The 21846-nt window shown below is 37.1% G+C and overlaps 1 protein-coding gene across 1 annotated transcript in view; it reads left to right on the forward strand.

Annotated features, from left to right (window-relative positions):
* The window catches only part of LOC107716363 (metabotropic glutamate receptor 4-like), a 123535-nt gene that overhangs the window by 11317 nt on the left and 90372 nt on the right, over window positions 1–21846 (forward strand). Inside the window, exon 2 of the mRNA XM_016522774.1 lies at window positions 1301–2195. Coding sequence (XP_016378260.1) covers window positions 1668–2195 — 528 coding nt within the window. The 5' untranslated portion in view covers window positions 1301–1667. The remainder of the gene's footprint in view (window positions 1–1300; window positions 2196–21846) is intronic.

Here is a 21846-nt window from a genome sequence, read left to right on the forward strand (position 1 = left end):
CCATGTCGTGAAGACGCTGTGTGTTTCGTTGTGAAAGCGAAACTACTTTGTTTGGCCTTTCAAAAGAGGACACAACTAGAAATCATTGGTTAAGTTGTATTTACAACACTGTTCCAGAACAATTCAAACCAAATATTCTGATGTGTGCAACGCATTTTACGGAGGACGAGGACTGTTTCCTGGGAGAGTAGCCTATAATGCCGGTGTTCCGGTGAATTCAGTTCCCCTGTTTCCCCTTCGGCACGCATGCTGACCCTATCTATCTATCGCTATCTGCACTTAGTGTAAGTAGCATATTGTTAAAAATACTGCTATTTTCACTTAGTGTAAATAGAATACATTGCTATTTGCACTTAGTGTAAATACTATCTATCGCTATTTGCACTTAGTGTAAATAGCGTCTATCGCTAAGAAGATATGCTATTTTCACTTAGTGTAAATAGCATCTATTGCTATTTGCACGTAGTGTAAATAGCTCTATCGCTATTTACACTTAGTGCAAATAGCCGCTGCCTTAAAAGTATGGCTAGATCAGTTTGCTGTATTTGTCACTCACCATTAAAGCAAAGTTTCTGTTCAAAAGAATCAGCAGCTCAAATATATGCACATGCATACTTAAAACACAGAAGCCTAATGGAATATTCCAGTATGTAAATTTTAACCCAATTAGGCAACAATTAAGGGAGTAATGATAACAGTGACTGTCAAAGTTGTGGGAAGTAACTTGTCCTCACATCGAGATCAGTGTCATACAAATTAAATCTGGTTTCAAGTAATTAATGACCTCAAGGTTACCCAAATAACAATTCATTCCGAGAACTTAAATATCCTGCGGTGACCGTTGCGGCTAGAGATTAAAAGGTCCACCTTTTGTCAGTATACGGTGTGTGCAGAACAATTTTAATCAACCCAACTCATTTTCTTTATCAGAGCTTGTCATTTCAGATGGGGGGAAAACGAAAACAGCACATTACATAGATAATTCTCTCTTGCTGGATCGGAGCTCTTCATTGGAATGCAGCTCCTTCATTCAGAGTGTTGAAAAGAGACATGTGGGAGCCAAAGCATATTTCTCTCGACCTTGGGAGCCCATAGCAACGTTTTAAATTCAAACTATAGAGAAGGAGAGAGAGGGAGCATGTGAGAAAAAGCAAGCGGGTTTTCAGTAAGATGCTGCAAAGGAAAGTTTAAGGAAAAGAACATAAGTGCTGCAATGCCCATACTGACACAGAAACATCTGACTGTATCGCCTTTCTGTGGTGCTTACTCATACCTTTCTTCATATCTTTTGTTTTTCCAGGAAGGCTCACAGGTGGGTGAAGCTTTGTGTTTGCAGCACAAGACCCCGAACATCCTCCACTAGGAGACAGGGCGATTGAAAACCAAGAGGGAGCAAGGAACCAAAGACGTACGGTTAACCTTTAATCTCATCAAAGGACTCTAGAGGAAGTTCCTTGACAGGAGATAAAGCGGATTGACTCAGAACTGCTGCCTAAAGAGCCTGATGAGCATTCCATTCAATTACAAACCCATCGCTACGTGACATAACTATGAACTTTAAAAGATTGTGCCCTGTGAAAGGGTGCCTCCATTGACCCATCAACTCAGTTGTGACACATCTCAGATCTAAAAATAGACACGCTTTGGTTGAAACTGCCTTTGCTGCAATGTCTTCAGCCATGGGCAAAATGGTTGGATGGACCAACCGTTGCTGTCAAGGCTCAGCATTGGTTCTTCTCTACCTCTTTCTGACTGCTTTGGCTGCGAGGCCCAAAGGTCCAGGCCACACGCATCTAAACTCTATCCGGATTGATGGGGACATTTCATTGGGCGGCCTGTTTCCAGTTCATGCCCGGGGTCACGAGGGCAAACCCTGCGGTGAGCTGAAAAAGGAAAAGGGCATCCATCGTCTGGAAGCTATGCTCTTTGCTCTGGACCGCATCAATAATGACCATGAACTGCTCCCAAACATCACGCTGGGCGCCCGCATTCTGGACACATGCTCGCGAGACACTCATGCTCTGGAGCAGTCTCTCACTTTTGTCCAGGCGCTCATCGAAAAGGACGGCACGGATGTGAAGTGCCAAGGTGGAGGATCGCCCATCATTACCAAGCCAGAAAGGGTGGTGGGTGTCATTGGAGCGTCGTCCAGTTCCGTGTCTATAATGGTGGCTAATATCCTCCGTCTGTTTAAGGTAAACAGCATAATCATTATTCTATTTATTTATTTTTTGTGGATTTGGATTGAACTTGATCATGATGGATTTACTTGTCTGCTTCCAAGTTCAAACTGAATTTCCATGCTGGTCCAGGCTGGTTTTCTGCTGGCCTAGTGGGAGCAACAAAAATGCTGATGATTTTTTGGAGTTTAGAAATCTGTAGTATCTTAAGTAATTAAATGATGAAAAAAAAAAAGTGCTCTCAAACGATTAATCGCGATTAATCGCATCCAAAATAAAAGGTTGTTTACATAATATATGTGTGTGTACTGTGTATATTTATTATGTATATATAAATACACACACACACACACACAGTATATATTTACATGTATGATGTATGATGTGTGTGATTAATCGTGATTAATCGTTTGACAGCACAATAAAAAATGAAAATAGAAAGAAAGGGGAAAAACTATAAATTAAATCAAATTAATAAATTAAATAGAATAAAATAAAATGAAATTAAAATTTAATTTTAATTGAAAAAAAGACAAAAATATGACTAAAAGAAAACAAAACAACAACAAAAACATCTAAATGAACACTTTTGCAAACCTTTAGCTGTTGATGCTTATCTTCCTGATCATTAAGGTCTTACCGCTTTAACAAGTTAAGAAGCCTGGTTTGAACACCACTGGACCAGGTTTGCAAACAAAACATATGCTGGAGATGGCTTTGCTGGTCTTTGAAATAAATTTTATTTGAAATAAATACGCTGATGTGTGAGATTGGATTTTTGGATCTGTATCTTTCTTTCCCCTGTCGTTTGGTCTTCTCCTTTGGTAAACAGAGTGGATAGCAGTGTCACAGTAAATGTATAATTGACAAGAAAGCAATCTGGAGGTCCTTACATCCACTTAGCCATGACCAAACAAAGTCAGTAGCATTCCTCAACTCATTCTGTGCAAATTGCGAGGCTCCTATCTGATAATGTAAACATGGCCTTTTTCCAAACAAATGTTATCAGAATATTTACGGCATTAAATGGATGAAGACGAGCTAAAGAGATTTCCGAATTAGTATACAGCCCTTCCAGTCTTCAAGATCTGATTCTTTTCACCGTTATGTTCACATTGTTATGGAGGTGGGTAATTTTTCATCTTTATGAATGTTTCTTAAACGGCACACTTTCACACTTTGATGATCACCTCAGGGGGAGATTCTGAATATGCAAATAAAATAGTTTTGCACCCGTGATTCAGTTAACATGCAATACGGGACACAGATTGTAAATGTGGATTATGGGTTTGACATGATGTATTGTAGCATGTCTTATATATGTAATGCATGAATTGTTAATTGAATCTGTGAATTGTGAACATCAACCTGACAATAAGAATTAGTGTAGCTCAAGGCAAACCATTAAAGACACTCTTTAGGACCCTCCGCATGCATTTGTTGATGTACTTTCAACCTAAGAGATCAAATGCCTCTCCGTTTTACAGGGGACGGTGGTTATGTAGGAAAAAATTGTTTGCGTTTGGGGATCAGATTTGCATCTGTTCACAAAGCAGGTATATGAATAATGCAGGACTTCATGTTTAGCTCAGAATAGCACTGACCTGGCGTCAGCGAGGCCGATTCTCATTCATTCCTCAGCCAGGCTGCCCAGAGACAGATGCCCAACGTTTAATGGATATTTACCCTCTGAAATGCCGACTACATGGTGCCATTCATCAGCCAGAGAGTTGTGATCAAAGACAGATCGCAGGCGGAGGAAACTCAGCAGCGGCGCGTGGAGATGACAGGCCTCGAGCATGAGTGCTGATATAAGCGCATTTAAAGCTCACAGCTAAAACACTGGCGTTATTGAGAAAAAGAGGCAGCAGGTGCAGCGACAGGGCAACTGGGGAGTCCTCGCTGCGGGTGGAGCTCGTTTGCTCATAAATTCACTGAGCGCTTTTGTGCAAACCCTCTTATTAGAATCTTCAGATCAACAGTGCACTGATCTTTAGTTCAGAAGCACACCTCAGTTGTGGTTACTAAAGATGCACCTCACCGCACTGTCATGCACTCTACGCATAAATGCCTCGGTTCTTCCCAGTCATTCGCAATTTCCTCTACTCACGTAGAACATGTACTCGTTCCACCCAGAGCCATTTTACCGGAAGCCTGAAAGGTTTCGGTTGAAGCTGATGTAATCTTTTTATAATCCACTTAGATAATGGCTTCAGCTTTGACCATCAAAGTACAATGTATTAAAAAAAAGAGGGTAAGAGGTAAGACTGGTAAGACTGGTAAGAGGGATGTTTTCATATGACTGAAAAATGTTGGATTAGACTGAGACTCTTCGCTGACAAAAAAGCTCCATGGTATTATTACTGTGGTATTTTTTGGGCATGTACCATAGTAATATCATGGTCTTCTTTGAAGTACCAGAGTGTGTAATCATTCAGTACTGTGGTACATGAAGTCCCTTTAAGGCAAGTCAGTCCTCGGTCGGAATGTTAGGTAATGGAGGTAAGGCTCCAATCTACTTGAATAGGAAAAGACTAAAATTGCCGAAGTTGCTTGTCAAGATTGCAATAAAATCTGAAAACTATACAGTAATATCATAAAATTGTTTTCTTTAGCAGAACTTGCACTAAAAAGTATTTGTTGCGATATATATAAATTATTTGTAGGTATCGCAAACATGATATTGCAGCTCAATAATTGCATTTTTAATTGCATTTCCATTTTAAACACAATACAGCAAGTTACTTTTCCTATTTGTGCTCTACTAAAGAAATGATTCAGTGACTCTCTCATAAATAAATTCACTTGCTGTGTCTTATTTCAAAGGCCGTGCCCTCCAGAGATTGCATTTGTCGGCCGGATATGCCACCGAAGATGGTGTATTTTACAAAAACATCTATTACATTCCAAAGTGAGAAAGCAATTACAGTAATTACACCTCACAATGAACATCAGTGTATTTTATAACAGCTGCTTTTCTAAAAAATGAGACAGCCTCAATGACGTATGCAGTGTTTCTGGACAAATTAGTGTTTTGAAAGAATAGATTGAATGAATGAGTCAATGACTCATAATGCAGTCACTTGTTGCCACCTACTGGTGTAAATATGTTAAAAAATAAATCAAAGAGTTATATAAACTTGCAGTGCTGTTAGACTGTGAAACCACTTTAAAACTTGATTAGCCAATTTAAGGACCAGAACTAACTGTTGTATAAAATGGGATAAATAGACATTAATTAGATTCATACTAAACATACTATAAAGTAATTTTCTATCATTTTTAATCAGACATTTTAATATAGTACCAATGAACGTGTTCCAATAGTGAGGGGATAGGAAAATCCAACACAACAACGGCTCCTCCTTATACTTTCTCTGTTTTAAAGCACCATGGAATAATCATCTAATACCATCACAGTACTGCCTCAGTACTCGTGCGAAAGGTGCCTGTATGCATTACAGAGCAGAAAACTGTAAATATCTGCCGCATCTGCTCAAAGAACTGATGTATGCTTACCCAAGGCAGTAAAATAATTTGTGCATCAGCAAAAAGCATTTTTTGCTCCAGACAGTCTCACTGAATTTAACATGCTTTCTGACCAGATGCAGCTATTGGCCTTTTGCTTGCGTTTCGCTAGTTTTCAATTATGGAATCCGAAGCACTGAGAAACAGGAAAAGTGCATACTTGCATACGCAAATGCACATGCATACACACACGCAACCGTCACCCACTACCTCAAACATGCACACACGCAAACACCAGGGAGAAAGAAAACTGCATACTCTTGCAAGAACACCCTGCTCAAGATGGAAGGTCTGCCACCTGCATGCAGTTTAGGGGGTTAACAAAAAGCACTTTCCCTAGCATAGATTTGGCAGTCCTGAGCTTTTCATGATTAATATTTCACATCAGCATTACATAACAGCAGCTAGAAGCAGCAAATTAACCTTCCTCAACATCTATGTATTGAAAAATCCGACAGCACATTCAGAGTATAGGCTGGAGTCAGAAAGAAAAAGCAACTCTTGTTTGGAGTTATGTGAAATTTGCCAGCATCATTTATCTAACAAGAGAGTTGCGGCATCAAACTCACAGCTGTCATAAACGTTACAGCCACATCCTCTTGCCTTCTCTTATTGTTAATATAAAATGGAAGCTTGTTTTGAATTAATCACTGTTTTTTCTGTGCCAAAAAGACTTGAAATGAAACTATCCAAAGCATTTTGGATTTGTGAAATGTTTACCAGCACTGATAATGTTCTAGCTATTACCGAGTCTCTTACCTTCATGGCTATAAAGCAAAACTACCCCACTATCTTAGTAATAATGCAAACAGTCTGTTAAAAATTTATGTTATGGCAGACCATCAGAATTGCTATTATGGGTCATAGAACTGCCCTGGGTTCACAGCTATGCTATTAAACAATGGCTGACTATTTTATTTTAGTGATAAAATTGTCAAAATGTATGTACATCATTGACTCAAAACATGACAACACTATAGTCATTCATCCCTATTTTTTTTTTGAGTGTTAAAGTCAACATAAAAAAAAGAAATCTAAATTTACCCCCATCTACTTTCCTAATACATGTTCCTGATCTTATTGTGCACTGTTCCAAAAAAAAAAAAAATCGCTTATAACTTGTCATTTCCCTACCAACAATGTCTAAGACCACTTTTCACGATCCATGGATGATGTCCAACGGATAAATTCTGACCCCACCCAACATTTTTTTCTCATTGAACATCCCCTTTAACTCACAGATGCATCAGAATGGTTTGCAAAATGACATTTTATGTTGACATTAACAGAAGATCTTTATTTTCAATCCAAAAAAGGTCAGTGGTTTCGAAACATTTTCAGGGTGATAATTAGATTTAATTAATTACAATAATCATTGCCTGCTTGCATTGAGTTTTGTATTCACGTACATCACTGATCAATATTGTTGTGCTTTCAGCAGGCTTGTGAATGTTTATGCCACACGGTTTGTAGCTGCGCCTGTAACTTAGCTATTAAATTGGAGGGCGATGTAATTGTCTGAGTTTTTACACCTCTATTTTAAACCCCCATTCCTGCCCAGACAGTCGATTCATGATATAAACTCTCTCAATGGTTGTTTTGTCTGTCTGGATGTTTGATTGTTTTAGCGCCAGTGAGTTATAAAGAGTTTCAGAGAGCCAGGGAAGGGTCGCTATAACACTTGTTAACACTCACTCTTAAATCTACTTTCCTAATACATGTTCCTGATCTTATTGTGCACTGTTCCAAAAAAAAAAAAAATCGCTTATAACTTGTCATTTCCCTACCAACAATGTCTAAGACCACTTTTCACGATCCATGGATGATGTCCAACGGATAAATTCTGACCCCACCCAACATTTTTTTCTCATTGAACATCCCCTTTAACTCACAGATGCATCAGAATGGTTTGCAAAATGACATTTTATGTTGACATTAACAGAAGATCTTTATTTTCAATCCAAAAAAGGTCAGTGGTTTCGAAACATTTTCAGGGTGATAATTAGATTTAATTAATTACAATAATCATTGCCTGCTTGCATTGAGTTTTGTATTCACGTACATCACTGATCAATATTGTTGTGCTTTCAGCAGGCTTGTGAATGTTTATGCCACACGGTTTGTAGCTGCGCCTGTAACTTAGCTATTAAATTGGAGGGCGATGTAATTGTCTGAGTTTTTACACCTCTATTTTAAACCCCCATTCCCGCCCAGACACTTTGAGGAGGACAGTCGATTCATGATATAAACTCTCTCAATGGTTGTTTTGTCTGTCTGGATGTTTGATTGTTTTAGCGCCAGTGAGTTATAAAGAGTTTCAGAGAGCCAGGGAAGGGTCGCTATAACAATTGTTAACACTCACTCTTAAATTGGCCTGTTTACACTGCTGTCTCACTGTCTGTTTCCACTCAAATGTCTGACATATTGCTCTATTTTCCTCCATCTTATCGTTTCTTTGTCTTCCTAAGTCTTGCTGCCCAGGATTCTGACCTGACTGCTCTCACCAAGTAACTTCAAAAATCACTGCTGATGGCTATATTTGAAGTGATGTTGGAAGAGAAAGCAAAAAGAGCAGTTTTCGAAGCGAAAGTGAGAAAAGCAATTAGATGTTCCAGCACGGTTCACCTATTTGTTTCAATGAGGAAATCTTTCAGCATTTAAACCCTAAAGGTGAAGCGAGTGATTTCTTTGGCGACAGGATGGAACTGTTTTTCAACAAGTTCTTGAACACTCCCCCTGCCTGCTATTGGTTAAATAAGCAGATAGCCACGCCATAATCTTAACCAATTAAACTAGTGTTGCTGGGCGGTTGAGATGCTCAGTTTAACAGGACAATGTTTTTATAGCATCACAGTATTTACACTTTTTTTTCCCCAGGGGAAATCAACCTATTAAAGGTATACATCTAGGTGTCTTGGTTTATATTAGGCTGGGAAGATGAATGAAAGTATTTTTAACATAAAATAAATAAATAAAAAATTACACACTTTATCTTTAAGTTTGCAATCCAATGCAATTCTTAATTCATGTTCAGAGAGGCACTGCACTGCTGTGTATTTATGGAAAATTAATTTCTATTTACTCAAATCGCATGTGCAAAGCTACATAGTCTATTGCTTATCAGTCACTCAGTGGTGTTACAGATTTTCTAGCACATTTCACGAGAGAACAGATGCAAGCACACACAATGTTGACATTTAAAATGAATCATTGAATTTACCTCAGACAATGGCAATTGCTGCTAGGCCTATATACCAGGAAAATTGCAATTGATCCACATTGTTATCTGAAGCATTGAAGCTTTTCATAAAATTCCTGGTTTATGGTGAGCTTTTTTCAACATAGTAGGTCTCAGGGACTAATATTAACAAGCTTTATTATCCTCCATATCTTTTTAATTATTTGTTTAGAGTGCTGTAAATTGAATCATTTACATGACAATGTGTGATATATGAACTTTCACAGATTAAAAAATTCAAATGCTTTCAACAGGCCTCCATTTACTTTCATTTGCTTTCTTTTCAGTATAGGTTATGGCAAATAAATAGTCTCACTTCCTGTGTGACAGATGGGGCTTTTACCCGTCGGCAGAAAAATACCACACTGGGTCTCTTTGATTTCTGAAGCAAACTTGCCATCATTTGAGTAGCTTGCTTAGAAGTTCAATTTGACATTGCCTTCCATCTCAAAGAGGGCTACATCGTAATTGCTCTCCGTCTAAGAGCGCCTCCATTTTTCAATTACACCTACCCAGCATGTGATCATGTTTCTACCACCTCACAAACTAATACTCTATTGCAAGGGATTGGAGTGACAAATTTAACATAATTTTCTATTCACAGGTTCCCACCGGTTTCTCGTCTGAAGGTTTTTGAATTAATGTGTAAGGTATTAGAAATGTTTGAGTTAGCCCCACTCCGACCATTGAAGGAGCCACTGGTACCATATTCTGTACACTGACCATATGTTATTTAAAGACACAGTTCATCCAAAAATTTAAATTGTCATTATTTACTTACCCTTATATCATTACAAAGCAATATGATGTTTTTTTTTTTCATGGATTACTATAGAAGAATTTATCGTTATTTGAACTCAAAAACTAATTAGAATTGTTCTTTTGAACCGAGTCCGCTCAACGAACTAGATTTGGTTCAGAAACAGGACTGAACTTTTCACTCAAAAATTGGACTGATTCGCTCACAAATCAATTTACAGATTCAGTCTGATTCAGAGTTCTCAAAAAGAGTTAAAATCAATGTTTTTTGTGAGGCTGACATCAAGCTTAATTCAAAGTAGCTGCTAATGGATTACTCTTATGGTGCTTTTTTGGTGCTAAACAGCCTTGGCGTTATATGGATCATACCTGTGCACAGATGCTTCAAAATGTCGAATAGTTTACTTTCAGAAGAATAGAGGTCATACGAGTTTGGAACAATATGGGGTAAGTAAATAATGTTACTTTTTTCAGAATAATTCTGTATAAAGGGCCGTATAAAGGTATTTTCACAAAGGACGATAACTATAATGACTACTAAAGTTCTAATTCTATGAGAATCGTTACGTCACAGCTATTACGATAACGATGCAGAAGAACAGTTTACATACAGTATTCGAGTCACTTCTGTATGAACAAGTAGCTGATGTCAGTCATCTTTTATGTTCTCCCCATAGCTGTGAATATCACCTGTAATCATAGTAACAGTAACTGAAATAAATATCATATATGGCAATGTAAATATTACTGGAAAGTTACACCTGACGTGTCATGAGTGATTTGCACGTTAATGAACCAACAGCAGTTTGAGATGGAATTCTCAAAGTCATGCCACAAAACTAAGGAGATTAGCGTCGGTGGAAGACAGTGACTGGATTGTAAATTTTCAGGTGACACATCACAGCCCATTTTGTTATCTTTGTATGTTACCAGAACCACACATAAAAACGCAACATGGCTGTCTTTGTATATATGTCGCACTGTATGACTCACGGTTCTTTTCACACAGCAGGTGTTCGTCAAATGTACGGTTATGAATCCAGAAAATTGCAAATGTGAGTTCAGTTATTGAACACGGTTGTCAGTTTCCATAAACAGCCAGACCGGTTATGAATATAACTGCGTTAAGAGCTCAAATATATGTCTGAGAACCGTATTCTGCTGCTATGTGAACATCTCAAAATTGTCACAGTGCTCTTATTTGCCAAGGTACTGAAGTATGCAGTAAGAAAAAAATTTATATCTGAGATTTCAATATGAACCCACAATATTTCTTATTAAATTATTAAATTAATCTGAGAACAAATGATCTGAGCCATGTCAATTTGTGTAGCTCTGTACATTCACTATGTTGTGCCATTTTATTTTTTCATAGTAGAATCATCTAAAATGAAAGAGCAGCTTCTGAGTAATACTTTTTTTGACTTTGTAGTCTGTAACATTTTGATGTATAGAGGCAAACCTGCAATAGCAGTCTACTTGTAGAATTCATGAAATATGAAATGCATGAGGAAGAATGAACGTATGAGCTACATTTTCCACAATGCTGCAATACTGAAGCAGGTTGCTCTGCTTTGCTTGACGGTTTTGCACACAGTCCAATTTTTTTTCCCCAAGTCTCCAGTGCATCCTTTTAAAAGTGAATTAGTGCAAATCTGCCTGGGGTGATATAGCTAATTCAAGGTCTGAATCATGTCTTCTTAAAACAAAACAGACTGATCTGCCCGTAGTCCCTGTCATGTTGAATGAACACAGAAAGTGTTCATGTTGTTTGGTAGGGAGCACATCAAGTGTGATTGCATGTAATGGCAGTCGGCTACCTCTTTTCTTCCGAATGTTGTGCGCGCTGTGTTTTTTCCCTTTGCTCTTTTCTTGCATGGTACATTGCACATATTTCTTTTTGCTGGTTTCTATATTAACACTGGCTCAGCGTGCAATGTGTAGCCCCTATAGCTACATGCCCTAATGGACTTCTTATTGGGAATAACAGTGTACAATCAGAATTGAAATGATGCCTGGATGTGTGGTCCTGTCTGTTTGCTAGTGGCTGGCACTAAACTTGGGAAAACTCATTGGAGTGCCCTTCCCTTTAAGGATTTCTCCAGTATAATTGTCACGCCGGTGAAGCAGCTCGAAGATTGACTTCGACTTCCATTCCACCTCGCTTGTCAAGGTGGTTGTTTCCCTCAAAGCATACTGGCCCTCCCCCCATCCTATTACTTTGTGCTTTTTCCTTCACTGTGTGGCACAAACAATATCACAAAGGCTAGAGGCTTACGGTCCTGTCTATACCTGATATCAAATCATTTCCTTCATCTTTGAGATACCTACATCCAATCAAAATTCAATACAACCACAGAACCTATTTCAAAAATTTTTTTTTGATGTACATATGATTAGAATATGATTGGAACAGATTGTGGCAGCATATTTACCTGCATCATGATTGGATATTACCACATCACCAGTGCAGTTTGAATTGGATATTGCACTAGGAATCACAAAATTGATGTGAATCTACAAAATATTTACTGTGGGGTCGAAAGGAAAATGCTTCTATTTTGTATTTTTCTAATTATTTAATACAGTATTTATATTATATTGTATTTATACAATTTTAAAAATATTTTTGAAATATATTTCTTATGCTCACCATGGCTATTTTTTTAATATCAAAACACAGTTAAAAACAGTAATATTACAAATATTATTACAATTTAAAATAACTGTTTTCTATACACATATTAAAATGTAATGAATAAATTAAAAGGAATAAATAAATATTTATTTATTTCTAATTGTTTAGTTTTGTTTTATCAGCATAACAATTGAAAGTTTTAATCCTGTTATTTTTTTCTTCTTTTTGTTTTAATTGACCTAGAAAAATCTAAAATGTTTTCCTTTTTTCCTTTTGCTTTTTTCCTTTCAATTCTAAATCTTTGTTCGTTTCCAGATCTACCATATTTTCAGTGTGCTTTCTGACTTTTGGACTTCACTGCAGAGCTGTTGTCAGAAATGTTGAGAATGAAGATTGGCCTATGATGTAGTCTCATTGGACCCAGAGAGAGAAGAGGGGCCCCACACATACACTTTTCATCTCGGACCCCTGCCCTGCTGTATATAATAATGTGAGCATTCTGCTAGAACAGAAGCCTCAGACTTCACATTCAGATTACGCTACATTTTGTCTTGACAGGGCAGCAAATCATCTACCATGACAAGATCAAAGAGAGTTAATATCAGTGCAAGATGTGAACAAAACCTTTTAAGACAGAGAAAATGAAAGAGAAAATCTTTAACCGAAAATAGAATGAGCGTGTGATGCATTCCCCAGTTGCTGAAAAGTACAGGCATCACTGCTTACAAAGAGACTTGGCTTTAAGCAATTCATTCAAATTTCAGTTGAAGTAGCAAACCTTTAAATTGTGCGGCTCACCAGCCCTTTCCACTCTTCATTGCAAAAAATATCTGGCATTCTGTAAAAATAAATAAATAAACAGATAATACAAAGCAGAAAAATGAAAAATCAATTCATTATTTCTCTAGTGGGTCTCACTGTCTTCCTTCCTTATTGTTGGACGAGTGGACAAGTTATTCTTTAGATGCAAATATTCAGGCTCACACAGGTGATGCTAATAGTGTTAAAGGCCAGCGAACAACCCCAGAAATGCCAAAGTCATAGATCACCGCAAAGTACCAAAGGTTTCCCAGCAGGCTTCACGCTGATATATGTGTGCTTAATTCCTGACAATACAATTTGATTGCAAGCATCGCTCTCATTGATTTTGTTTGTTCATTTGTTAGTTTTTTGCATGTCAGCACTCATTTTCAAAACACGTCAACCTTTATCAGCGCAGACATTTCTCTGAGCTGCTTGGTATTGTTTGCTCACAGGATTGTCTTGGTCTACTAACAGCGCACATTGCAGAGGATAGACAACGGCGTACACTCGCCATGATTGAGCTGATAGACTATGGCGCCCGATGAATTTGTCTTTGCTTAAAGAGTCTCTGCAAATGGTTTACATGCTCCTCATTAAAGTCTTAGCTTTCTTCCTGAGCGCGAACTTGAGAAGTAAAGCTTAGAACTGGGGAGCCATATCTGTATTGATTTAACACCTCATTGGGGGAATGACAGCTGAATCAAGATTAACGCTCCTGTTCAATATCTGCGTGGTGTGCCCATTCCTCTTCAACCCCATTAGTTGAGGGGTGATGGCCAAGCTGGCCAACAAATCTGTTTACACTGTCAAGCGCACTCAATAGCAAATGCACCAGCCGGAATGGGCCGCCTTATGAAAGCTTTTCATTTTCTCACTGCGGCGACGTTGATGGATAACCTCCATGCTGGGGTGTTTCTTTTTCACTATGCTCTATTGTGTGTGTATAGCCATACGTCAGAGTATTTGTGTTACTGCACATTGGTTAATGGTCTGCTATAGTGATGGGACCAAATGGAGCTGTGCAGGAAAGCGCTGGCAGAACTGCATAGGGATGTCAGAAGTAGTGGTACTACAGTAAAAAATGTACAGATGCCAGTCTTTCTACAGACTCAGTGACAGACTGACAAGCGGCTGCTTTCTAATGCTTATATGCGTCTTCACGTGCATTCAAGGTAATGTAGCTGTTTGCATGTATGGTCAAACGCACTATTTGAAACTACTTGGCAGTGTATTAATATAAGTATAGTTGGTTTTTCTTAAGTGGACATAAACAGGGGGAGAAAAAAATTAGGTGAAAAGCTCCATGTATTAGGCTTGCGGTGTAAATGTAGCGCACTCTCTGCTCAATTTGGAATAAGGGAAATAATGAAAGTATTTTGTCTTAATCGGTATTTTGTCCTGTTTTCCTTTAAAAAAAATTCTAAAATTCTAAAGAATTTTATTGACTAAATACTTTTTGAAAACATATCTTGAATGCTGTTTATTGGCATTTTTTTGTTTTAAGTATAAAGCTAACAAAATTTCATGAGGCATATGCAACATAAGAATAAACAGGATTCACAATATATTCTCATTAAAAATATATGTACAGTATATACAGTATGTGTGTGTGTGTACTTGTTTATGCTACATTGTGGGGACCAAATTTGCCCATTCCTCTTCAACCCCATTAGTTGAGGGGTGATGGCCAAGCTGGCCAACAAATCTGTTTACACTGTCAAGCGCACTCAATAGCAAATGCACCAGCCGGAATGGGCCGCCTTATGAAAGCTTTTCATTTTCTCACTGCGGCGACGTTGATGGATAACCTCCATGCTGGGGTGTTTCTTTTTCACTATGCTCTATTGTGTGTGTATAGCCATACGTCAGAGTATTTGTGTTACTGCACATTGGTTAATGGTCTGCTATAGTGATGGGGCCAAATGGAGCTGTGCAGGAAAGCACTGGCAGAACTGCGAAGGGATGTCAGAAGTACCGGTACTACAGTAAAAAATGTACCGATGCCAGTCTTTCTACAGACTCAGTGACAGACTGACAAGCGGCTGCTTTCTAATGCTTATATGCGTCTTCACGTGCATTCAAGGTAATGTAGCTGTTTGCATGTATGGTCAAACGCACTATTTGAAACTACTTGGCAGTGTATTAATATAAGTATAGTTGGTTTTTCTTAAGTGGACATAAACAGGGGGAGAAAAAAATTAGGTGAAAAGCTCCATGTATTAGGCTTGCGGTGTAAATGTAGCGCACTCTCTGCTCAATTTGGAATAAGGGAAATAATGAAAGTATTTTGTCTTAATCGGTATTTTGTCCTGTTTTCCTTTAAAAAAAATTCTAAAATTCTAAAGAATTTTATTGACTAAATACTTTTTGAAAACATATCTTGAATGCTGTTTATTGGCATTTTTTTGTTTTAAGTATAAAGCTAACAAAATTTCATGAGGCATATGCAACATAAGAATAAACAGGATTCACAATATATTCTCATTAAAAATATATGTACAGTATATACAGTATGTGTGTGTGTGTACTTGTTTATGCTACATTGTGGGGACCAAATTTCCCCACAAGGATAATAAAACCTGACATTTTTGACAATGCAAACAGGTTTTCTGTAAGGGGTAGGGTTATGGTTGGGATAGGGGATAGAAAATATTGTTTGGTCAGTATAAAAGTAATAGAAGTCTATGGAAAGTCCCCACAATACACAGAAACAAACGTGTGTGTGTGTGTATATATATATATATATATAGTTTAATTTTTATTGGAAAACAAAACTAAATATATGAAGAAATTCATGTTTCAGAAATTCTGTTTATATTAATGTTGACCTCATAAATAAATAAATTACACAGATGTTCAAAAGCACATCAATTGCTATTACATTTTGCTGTGGGATTGGACTTTATATTGATTTTTATGACATTAGTATTGACAACTGAAATTATTCCATTGTGACAACCCTAGAAGTGAAATGCTATTGAAATCTGGATGATTTGAAAGTCCTAAGGTAACAGGTTTTGATTCAGTTCAGTTCAATACATGTGCCACTTGTGTGAGATGATGCAGCCGTGTTCTCTCGAAGCCTTCATTTTCTCCTTTTCTTTGAATCTGGCCTCATCTGAACTTAAAACCTTCATCAAAGTCTTTTCTTCGGAGGTTGTTGGAGGTCAGCAAATAGGGTGGTATTGGTATTATTATAGAGACTTTCTCCACAGCCTTTGTTTCTGTCAACAAGGGACTTTAGAGACTGCACTCTTTGCCTCGCACTCTCCCTCTCTCCAATCTCTTTGGAGATAAATGACCAAGGGTAAAGTTGAGGGCTTATCTCTGTATTCCTTTCTTCACAGCTTCCGTCCATCTATTTGAGTGTGCTGCTAAATTAAGACCGTTTCCACACTGGGCACTCGCAGCCATGTTGTTTTATCCCATACATGTTATTCTGTTTTTAAAGAGCATGTTTTTTTAGCATTACTTGATGCAAAAAAACAAAAAAACACACACACGTCACCACTTCATCACGTCATGCAGCCATTACAGCAGATTGACATAAAGAGGAAAACTAAAAGAAAAGCTCCAAAAAATCTGGTATTTGTGTGCTCAGGAGAAAATCAAAACTCGCAAACCATCAACCATGCAGTCAGACCATGAGAGAGGAAACAACTGTGTGTTATTGCTTTTATGTAGAGTGCCTCTTAAAGGTGCTCCCTGAGCTGGAAGAGTTCATTTACTAGATAGATCTTGACAATGGACTTTTGTTTTTGAGCATTAGCGTGCTCTACTACAAAGCAGTAAAACCCTAATAACGTCCAAAAAGGGACTCGGGCACTGATTCACTCTAAGCATTACCTGTCTCCTCATCTCAGTGCCAGACACTTACCCAACTGAGAGCCAGATCAGTGGAGCTTTCAAACTGGACACACTGACCAGAGAACTTACAGGGGTGCCGTAATGAGAAATCTAACAATGAGAGCAGTTTTCTTGCTTTTGAGTAAATGGATGACCCAATAATGTCATTTATCCATGAGAACAAGCGTTCGTGCACTTGCGCGTGCTTACAAAGGGCTTACAATGACTTACAAAGATACATAACAGCTACAAGTGTATGCACTACTTGCTTTATGCAAGCACTATATATACCCCCCAAAATTTCACAAATCCCGTTTTCAGGGGAGCCCATGGCTTATTAAGGGGAGCCGAGCTCCCCATAGCTCCCCCGTAGTTCGCACCCTGGATGTGTGTGTGTGTAATGTATACCGCTCACTATACCGGGAAATTCAGTTACTATTAAATAGGTCACAGCCTCCGTATAGTATGCTGTTTCATGCGATAATGGGCAGAGTGTGTTATTTAAGTGAGTTAGAAAGAGTACAGATAGTAGATGCCAAACAGACCACTCCATCTCAGATGCGGTGCACATGATGGAGTTACAACGATCCACCGTGTCAAGAGAATTCTGGGAACATGCTTTTTCTGAAAAGAAAGACACCTGTTGCAGTGAACATGATGCACCTCATAAGCACCCTAAAATACATCATGATTGTGCAATGTTCACAATGTTATTAGAGTTTCAGTACCTCAAGTCCTTTTCAAAAACTCATTGCTGTTGCTACATCATCGTTCTCTGCACCTCACATAGGCAAGGGGAAATCGAATTAGACATCAATTGGAAATTGTTCAGAGTATTGGACGTGCTGTAATGGTTTGTGCTGTTTTTAAGTTGTGATTTTCTAAGATCACCGGCGTCTTTGGTTTATTTTACTGTCCATCGCTCTCTCAACTTGGCAAAGCCAAATGCTTCTGTGATCGACGAAACATAGTTTTAGAAGAATTTATCTAATTTCAGAATGCAATATCCTTGTTTGTAGGATGTGAACTCTGTGGAACATCTTTGGGATGTCATTGAACGGTTGGTTCAATCTATGAATCAACCAACAGGAAATGGGATGCATTTATGGTCATTAAAGCTGCATCGGATCCAATACTTGCAGCATGCTTCTGACATCTCATAGGCTCTGTACTGCGATTTATAACGGCAGCTATTGAGGCTATTGATGTTTATTGGCTTGAGATTTTATGTAGTTCCTAATGAAACTGCAACCTGCCAGTCACAACACTCATTGTCCAAAAACATCAGCTTCATTGCTTCCAGCGATTATTCCAACATGAATCCTTCACCTTAATCCTTCACCCCCTGTGAGGAAGTTCTCTTTTTCACATTCCTTATGTGAATTGTATGAACGTTTTGCATTTAGCATTTTATTTCTGTAGCATGTGATTCCAGACCTATGTTGTGCTACAAAAAGACAACACAAGAGTATAATGAGCAATGTGTAAATCATGGTCATACATCACATCGGTCTTTTAAGGTCCCAAACCGTAAGAATGAAATGTCGTCATAATGTAATGGTAACGGTAATGGTAAAATAATGTAACGGATCATTAGTTAATACAGGTGCATCTCAATAAATTAGAATGTCGTGGAAAAGTTAATTTATTTCAGTAATTCAACTCAAATTGTGAAACTCGTGTATTAAATAAATTCAATGCACACAGACTGAAGTAGTTTAAGTCTTTGGTTCTTTTAATTGTGATGATTTTGCTATTGAGTGCGATATGGGTAAGGTTAAGGACAGGTTTGTGGTATGGGTAGGTTTAAGGGTTAATTAATGGATCAGACGTGTACAGGGGTCAATTTGATTACTATAAAGGAACACGATTCAATCTGTTTATATAGCATTGTTTTGATAAATGATAAATTAAGTATTTTCTTGAAAATTAGTTCCCCCCTCCCCTCCTCCTGTTGATGTATGATTCAAGGAATATTCTGTTTAATGATTCACATAAATGATTAATAAATGATTTGTAAAGAAATAGGGTAAATTCTGGCCATTTGGGACACTTTCTGCCATCAAAATGACTGCTCATTTGAAAGTACTAATGATTAGTAAATGTTTATAAACATTTACAATTGATGAATAGTTTCCATAAAAGCCATAATCACATATTATGTTGGTGCAGTCTTCATAGCAGAGTCTGAGGATGCAAAACAGAGAGATATTGATTCCAGCTGGCCTCAGTCATGTCTGATTTAATACTTTGCTGTTAGGCATATGGTCCATTGAACTATATAATAGCAGCATTGCAGGTGGGCAGCGAGGGTAAATTATGAGTGTAGTTTCTCATTGCTTCAAAACTTGGAATAAGGAAGAAGGCAGTGGCATTATATGAGACATGCTTTATGTACGCCCCAAATCAGCTGAATAAATAAGAGTAAATAATACTGTGATGTCCAAAAGTCTGGGACTGCATCGGAAATCTGGAATCTAATTTAGACATGGAAATAAACATGGTTTATGAGTTGGAAAATAGTAAAACAAAAAAGTTATGTAAGAATAATAAGACATATTTAAGATTCTGTACTAGTTACTAAATAATAAGAAAGTTCCTTCCCCATTTTATTTGCATTATTAATAAATAATGTTGGATTTCATGGATCATCAAGTTTTGTTAGCTGAAGTGATTATAGAATTTTAATAAAATTTGTGTATTATATATATATATATATATATATATATATATTAAAATATAAAATGTATGTTTATTTTCAACAGTTATGCTAACAACAATAAAAAGACATATATGCCAGTAAAACAGCGAATCAGCTGATGGACAAATTTTGTGCTCGAGAAACATTTCTTTTATTATCAATGTATATAATATAATATAATATATCACAAAACTTCTTAGACTTTTGGACCTACAGTATTTGTGTTAGTTATCAAATCAAAACCTTCCTATTAAACTACTGAATCCAAAATATCATAGATCCAAGATTATGTGGCATGTTAAGTCACATGTTAACCAAGCTTGGTTTCTTTATTAATGTATCAGCTTCCATGAGCTATAAAGTCTGCTTAAATGGACAGTTGTTACATTATTGCATTTCACTACTCTAATGCAATAGATACCTCAATCTAAGACTGCGCTTCCTCAAATTTATGGGTCTAGTGTAATGGCATACAATGGAATGCACAATAGAGTGCATTCCCTCCAGGCTGTTGCTTTTTTTGTGTTGTTTTAATTATTCATATTCCCTCTGATATATGTTAACATAAAAGGTTAACAAAAAACAAACTGATTAATCACAGGGCTTTTACAGTAAGAAAAGACATTAGGACAAAAGTGTGATATTGCGTTTTTGTTGTTGTTGTTTTTACATCAGATCAAAATCATGAGTCATGTTGAAGCTGCTTTTTGTAAATGAAACATTTTAGCATTAGACCATCAGCTTGCAACAAGTTAATTATGGTTAGCATTTTTCTGTCTTTTTCCCCTATGGTTTACCACAACACATTTTGATGAGCTTAAATATTTAGCTTTGTCTGGATGGTTTTGTTTCTCTTTTGCGGATATTCAGCATTTTCCATATGCATCATTGAACCAAGGGCACCTTCATTCTGTGGCGAGGTGGACGTTAGAAATGCATTTAGGGTAAATGAGACACTGAAATGCATGGATCGATTGCACTTGGAGACGGTTTCTGAGCTGCTCACTCTTTAGGCCAATGGCTCAGAAGGATGAGGTTGCTGTGCACAAGACAGAGCCTTAATGGATCTGAGAGTGGGCGTGTGGAGAACTGAATTCAGATTTAACCGAAAAGAGGACTACATAACCCAGAAACAGATGCTGAAGCACAGATAACATTGTTTTCCAAAAATTCCCGCTTGTATGATATTCTTACGCTTCTCCTGCTCTTTGAAATAAAGCAGCATTTCAACACTAAATCAATATTTTCCACCCCAAACTTCATCACTCATAAAACCAGCTTAGGTGCTAGAAGGTGAGCTAAGCCATCTGTGAGCCTAGGTGAAATTTAATCAGAACAAATACAAAATTTCAGTCCTAATGCTCTGACCAGACCGATTGTGTGATATGGTTGTCTGATTAGCTCATAATGAATAATAATAATAATAATAATGATAATAATAATAATAATAATAATAATACCTGTCTTAGAGGAATAGTTCATGTTCTTTGAAATATCTTCTTTTGTGTTCTACAGAAGAAAGAAAGTTATTTTTGGGTGAATTATCCCTTTAATATATTTTATAAATTTTTCAAGATATCACTGGAAATGGAATATTAATTTATTATTTACTTGTAAGTAATCATGTGATTACATTAATATTGATATTAAGTCATGATTACATAATATGAATTATTTATATCAGTTAGTTTTCTGTGCTTTGATTTGTGACATATTCCAATTTATTTTGATTGTAATATACTGTATGTAACTGACAGTTTATTAAAATATAATCCACGTTTTTCTTGATTTCTTCTTTTGCAGTTGCATAAAAAATAAGTATCAGTAAGTAGTAGCAATGGATTTGATAAATTATGTTTTTTTATATATTACTTCGTTTCTTTCACTGTGCAACATTACACGTCCTGTTTGAAAATTAAACGAATGAATATGTATAATTTTTTTAAACAAGTTTACACCCTCATTTCATCTAACCTGAATTTGCATCAGAGAACTTTAGATTTTTATTTCCATCCTTCTATATTCCAACTTCTTCATTTTCTTACTGTTGTATTAATAATAAAGTTCAAATTTATTAAGTACCTGAACTGACCAAAGCGTATTTCTGTCATAAGTACAACAAAGGTGTATTATTTATTTTACGCTTAAACAC

Source organism: Sinocyclocheilus rhinocerous, unplaced genomic scaffold (assembly GCF_001515625.1).
Source record: "Sinocyclocheilus rhinocerous isolate Xijiao unplaced genomic scaffold, SAMN03320098_v1.1 scaffold1954, whole genome shotgun sequence".
NCBI classification, from domain to species: Eukaryota; Metazoa; Chordata; class Actinopteri; order Cypriniformes; family Cyprinidae; genus Sinocyclocheilus; species Sinocyclocheilus rhinocerous.